At 35.0% G+C, this 6,127-nt stretch overlaps 1 protein-coding gene across 1 annotated transcript; it reads right to left on the reverse strand.

The window, feature by feature from the left end:
• Positions 1-2,362: 2,362 nt before the first annotated feature.
• On the reverse strand, positions 2,363-5,090 carry LOC136203461 (GTP-binding nuclear protein Ran1A-like). The gene is made up of 8 exons (XM_065994622.1): positions 4,906-5,090; positions 4,758-4,827; positions 4,328-4,384; positions 4,125-4,242; positions 3,310-3,399; positions 3,003-3,182; positions 2,831-2,908; positions 2,363-2,757 (listed from the first exon to the last, which is right to left on the reverse strand). The coding sequence occupies exons 1-8, from the start codon at positions 4,906-4,908 to the stop codon at positions 2,688-2,690; spliced, it is 666 nt and encodes a 221-aa protein (XP_065850694.1). The 5' UTR covers positions 4,909-5,090; the 3' UTR covers positions 2,363-2,687.
• Positions 5,091-6,127: the final 1,037 nt, after the last annotated feature.

The following is a 6,127-nucleotide window of genomic DNA, read 5'->3' on the forward strand; positions in this document are numbered from 1 at the left end:
TCATCGGATCTATGTAACTGTCCAGATATCTATATATATATGAAGCTTGTGAGATCAGCTTTCTGTCGGACAGAAGACATTGTTACATACAAGTCTCAACAGTGATATATCAATCCTAAACATATCACTTGACTTGGGGTGGTTTTAAGTTTATTAGTTTATTATAAAGTTTTGTCTCACTTCATGCTTGTATGAACACTTTATAATCACTTTAAACAAACTTACGGATTTCCTTTTATTAGACTTTATTTAGTGCTTAAAAGGGATTGCCTTTATATAGTTATAAAACATATATCTCATTAAAACAAATGATATAAAGAACAATTCATTTACATTAAGTTTGTATCCTGCAACAATTGTCTATAGGACACTAAACCCCAACACCATCCACCTGAGTCAAGCCAATAATCCTTCACTGTCTTTATACTTTCAGCCTGAGGCACATGAGTTAAAGCCTTATCTACTAGTTTATCATCCTCCATCCACACATCAAGCCAGAAACGTGTATCAGTTCCTATCCGAACCAGTTTGCTAATGCCCTGAGACAGAATTTCTCCTCCCGCAACAATACATCTCCAGGTGCTACTTCCCCCCCGTCTCCCTTGAAACATATCCATCCCCTAGACTCCCTTCGCATAGTTGTTCTTGAGCACACGCACCCAAAGGGCCGTAGGCTCCATGATCATTCTCCAATTCAGCTTTGCTGCTAAAGCTAAATTAAAATCATTTGTCCGACGAATGCCTAGACCCCCACTTTGCCTCGATTGACCAAGCTGATCTTCCTGCCCCCATAGAAACCGTCTATTAAGGGAGTCCAAGACATTGCAAGTGCTGGTAGGAAGAAGAGTCGTCTCCATAGTGTACATTGGGAGAGCATTAGAACAGATTTCACTAGAGTTGTACGCCCTGCAAAAGATAAACTCTTTTCTTTCCACCCCGCCAACCTATCTCGGACTCGATCAATGACATGTTTGTAGGTATGTTTGCTCACTCTAAATTGACATTAATAATTTATAAAAAAAAAAAAATAATAAGCATAGCCTAACCATAAAATGAAGTTAAGTGAGTTTCATAAAGAAAATAAGCAAAGCAAGCCTATAGAAATATATAAAATGGATATATGATGAAAAGATAGGTAGCTAAGTGTTGGAGAGAATGATGAATGATGATTGGTATAAGGATTTGAAAGATATTCGAAATAGAATATCCTTTGGATAAAATATATAACTGGATATTTTGACTTACGGACATAATTCTAAGAAATTAAAATATATATTTATTTATTTATATTTTTTGAAGCAGAAGCAGAAGCAGAAGCACGCCTCTCTGCTCCCTCTGTCAATATATTGTTGCTTCCTCTCGTCCTTCCATAAATTATTTCTTTCCACACATTATTATTAATTAGACATTTGATTATGATTGAATTTTCTGTTATAAAAATGGAGATTAGAATAATGATTAGCAAAAGTGTTGTTTTAGTTTTTATATTATTAAAGTAAGTGTATGAAAATGAAGAAAAAGACAGACACACAGTTGCTTCCTTTCTAATCTCATCTATGCTGTCCCGTTGGTTTATTGCGCAACACAACCTGTCCTCTCTTCCATATGTTTTAGTTTTCTTTTTCCTTTTTTGTATGTATAATTATGTTATTCACTCAATGAATTTCCATGTGATCAAAACTACTGCTCTTTCACATCACAGTCTTGGAAATCTCAAAACTCAAAAAACTAAGCTGTTTTTTCTTTTTCAAAAAAAAAAAAAAAAAAAAAAAAAAGCAGCCAAAACATAATGAATCCCCAAGGATGAGGAAAAGAAAGGCGGTTTTGTTTTTAGTTAGAGGTGTGGTAGATAAGGACAGAAGTAACCACCGACAAAGAAAGGGCTTCCATGGGACCAAATAGCCCCTGAAAAAGTGGGCAATGTCCGGAAGAAGGTGTAGTAGACATGCTGGAATGATGTGGATACCCCCCTCATCGTTACAGCCGACACCACACCACTCCAAGGAAACCATGTAAAGCTTCATTATTTCACATGACTCTCATGGATCATCTCATCTTCATTATTTATGCTTATGTTTTCAAATCACTAATAAATATTTTTCTCATTTCTACATTTTCATTTTCATTAATTACTACTCTCTATACAAAATTCTCATTCTTATTTTATGGTTTAATTATAATTATTTACATTAATACTTAACCGTTTTTTTATCATAAATAACAACAAATTCAAAAAAAAAAAAAAAAAAAAAAGCTATTATCAAAAGTGGTGCATCCTCAATATAATAGGACGACGGAGATGACTAAACAAACCATAATACTGAAGGTAGAAATAATAGTTAATAAGAGGGAGAACAAGTAGTTTAATCTTGAAGAGCAAAGAAGAACTATCTGAATCAACACGACACATTAGGGCCCAAGTTAAGAGCTTGGAGTTGAACCATTTTCTCCCCTTCATCTTTAGTTGGTTTTTAAAATATTACCCAATTTGCAAAACACAAGTAATTGCATATCCTTTAAAAGCAAATTGCACAATACAAGTTTAAGTTTGTAATGGGGTAAGCTACTTATAGTGTTTAAGACTATTTCCACCCTCCACATCCCAAACACCAAAAGAGAGAGCCCAGCCCTATCTAACAACTACGTTCTGTATCCTATCAATCAAACACTACATTTCCTTGAGGCTTTCAGTCAAATGCATCATCGTCGTCATCAGGGAGAGGCTGATTAGCAGCTTGTATAATCTCATTTTCATGCCTGGGGAGGAAAATAAAATAAAAGACAGTCACATGAAGAACAAATTGAATTACAAATAATACAAAGGTCTTACTGTTGTTGTGCTGCCAAATCAATTTCTACTTCTGGGGGCTTCAGAGCAGGAGCTGCAACGAAGTGAAGACTCGGTTCCCTAACAATGATCAATACATATATAGTATCATTCATTCCAACCGCATTTTTATGTCAAACTCATATGGTAATATATTATATTTTCATCTTCTTACCCAGAGAGTTTGCGGGCCAGATATAAGAAAGGTTTCTCAAAATTGTAGTTACTCTTGGCAGAAATTTCATAGTACTGGAGATTCTTTTTCCTGTGAAATGTAACCTGCTTCGCCTTTACTTGCCGGTTCTTCACATCAACCTTGTTCCCACAAAGAACAATTGGTATATTCTCGCACACCCTTTCACAATTATAAAACCAACAAGCAAGCCAAAATCAACAATACATATTCCAGCTATTTCCACAGTAAGCTTGGATCAAACTATAAACACTGTACAAGAAAGCTTTTCTCTTCGGAATTAACATACCGGCAAAGATCACGATGCCATGTAGGAACATTCTTGTAAGTCAAGCGTGCAGTAACGTCAAACATAATGATAGCACATTGCCCATGGATGCTGCATATCCAATTCAACTAAGTTACAAAAGTACTAAGGAATCACAAACAAACTATAAACTGATAACAAGCAAATAAAGACATTTATTCATGTTAAAGGGCAATATGACGAAGTGGACGCAACATAGGTAAAACAATTAGAAACTGTCTGCCGTTTAGGATTAAGAAATCATTTCCTAACAAGTGTTCTTATAATCTGTGGAAGATCTAGAGATTTCCAAGAGGGGCCGAGATTCTTACTAAACTAATTTTTTTTTTTTTTTTTTTTACAAAGTACCTTAAAAATTATATCATTTTAACCAAGTTCGGGGAGAAATAGATTACTACAAGGAAGTTTAGGCGGTCAATTGGCCACTTTAAACAAATTCTGGTGACTAATATCCCTTTTAATTCGGGAGCTAAGGAAACATCCGACAAGGGGGTGAAATGCACTTTTAACATTAGTAACATTGACAAACCTGTACAAACTGAAAAAGGCCTAAAACAGATGGCATATCACTTGGATAAAGAACTGTACCAACATTTCAGAGCTTGCCCATCCTAAATAAATCAGTTCCGTGAAAATAAATAAGAAATCGATAAAGCATGCATATTAGGGAACAAATGCTTCAACGGCTACCTAGGAATGCAATAAAATCTCATTGTAATTCAGCAATAAAATCTCATTGTAATTCATTGGCACTTTCATTTAAAATACAAAAGTAGGAAAGCTGTGAGTTCACTTACTAGTAACCATCTCTAAGACCACCAAATTTTTCTTGGCCAGCTGTATCCCAGCAATAGAATCGAATTGGCCCACAGTTTGTAGAGAAATCCAATGGATGAACTTCCACACCAATAGTAGCTACATAATGAAAATAACACCTGGAAAAATCAGCACTAGTTGAGTGTAACAATTACACATAAAATTCGCCTTTTTAAAAACTCACGCTCATATTTCTTCTCGAATTCCCCAGTAAGATGCCTCTTCACGAATGTTGTTTTTCCTGCAGACATTTTGCACATAACAGCACAAAATATTAATTAATTATTCAAGAAAGCATAATCTTGAAAAGAACAGCCCTAGCTAGGAATTTCTACGAATTCAATATTCAGCCAATAACATTTCCAATCTATGAATAGACAAAGATAAAAGTCTCAGCCAAGCAGAACAAGTGCAATCTTATCATGTACGTGAACATGCGCAACGTCTCTCGTAATCTTTCGAAATAGTAGAAACAATGTCAAGAATCTCAGAGTCGGTGAGTTCATACTAGAAAGACTGAATGCGTTAAATGCATAAAAAAATCAAGATAAGTAAGGATTCGGAAAATATTGAAAAAGAAAGCGAAAGAGAAAGAGAAAGAGGAAATTAATTACCAGTGCCTCCATCGCCAACAATTACGAGCTTGAAGCTAGGATAGTTGACAGTTTGCTGATTTGGTAAAGCCTAAAAGAAGAGAATGCAAAGGAAAAAGGCATCAATTTCAATTTTGAAGTGAACGCAAGTTGAGAAGAAGAAACGTACCATTGATGGAAGTTATAGCAGCAGAGAGAAGAAGTAGGAAAGAAAAAGAAAGGAAGAGATGAGTTTTATATGGAGAGATAGCTTGAGGTTGCAGCGTGGCTTTAAGTTGACGCAATTCCCTTCTGATACCAGTCGTTTTGTTTGGTATATGCTCTACACCATTTATTCACCGTCCGATCTCTTTTTAGCTTATCATCAACGCCAACTTCCACCTTTCATTTCATTTACTCCCTCCCCATGTTCCAAATTCCAAATTTATTGTCTAATACATTAATCAAATTCAATTTTTCTCGTTCTATCTCAGAGGGTCAATCAATTACATATGCAATTTCCTCCCCCCTGTCCGTAATTAACAAGTTAGTGATACTTTTTTCTTTCTCTTTTGGATACCTATTCAAGCCTAATGAATTTTTCGAGTAAAAATTGTGACACGAACTCGATTAAAAACACATTCCAACCTAACCCAACCAAAACCAAATCCCCTGGTAAGTTACACGAGTTTAAGAACCATTTACTCTATTTTTGGACAAGTTCACAAGTCGGAGTTTGAAAAATGAGAAAATCTTTGAAAACTTTCATTGTTAACATTGTAAAATAGGCTTTTTTTGGTATACGTTACGTACCTCACGTTTTCTACGGTAAAAATTATAAAATTGGATCAAATCACACGTTGATTTACATATTTAGACTAATTATTCAGGTCGTCCATTTATATGTTCGGTAAAGAGTTGTTTGAGATAAAATTAGAGGTTTGAATCACTTTAGAGCTTTTGACTATACAAACAGCTATTAACATTCAGCTAATTTTTACCAAGTAAGTCTACAGAATCAGCTAACCAAAAAATTAATCAGCTAACAGTTAATATAATCAGCTAACAACTATTTGTCAAACAGGGTATCTAGACTATTTATTTGTGATTTTTCCAAGATATCTCAAATCTTTCATCTTCCCCCATCATTTCTATCGTTTCATCTTCCACCTTCCTTTCTATCGTTTCATCTTCCCGCTTCCTTTATATTGTGCGAACGGAATCCATTTTCTCATCATCCTGTCTCTTCTTCCTCTCTTTGTCTCTCTGTTCTTGTGCGAATCGAAGGCATATTTCTTCATCTTCCTGTTTTTTCTTCGTATCTTTGTTTCTTTCTTCTTGTGCGAATTGAATGCATCGTTATTCGACGTTCTTCTCCGTTTATCATATGTTTATTGTTGATTTCAATGGCA

The sequence above is a fragment of the Euphorbia lathyris genome, chromosome 8 (assembly GCF_963576675.1).
Source record: "Euphorbia lathyris chromosome 8, ddEupLath1.1, whole genome shotgun sequence".
Classification (NCBI taxonomy): domain Eukaryota; kingdom Viridiplantae; phylum Streptophyta; class Magnoliopsida; order Malpighiales; family Euphorbiaceae; genus Euphorbia; species Euphorbia lathyris.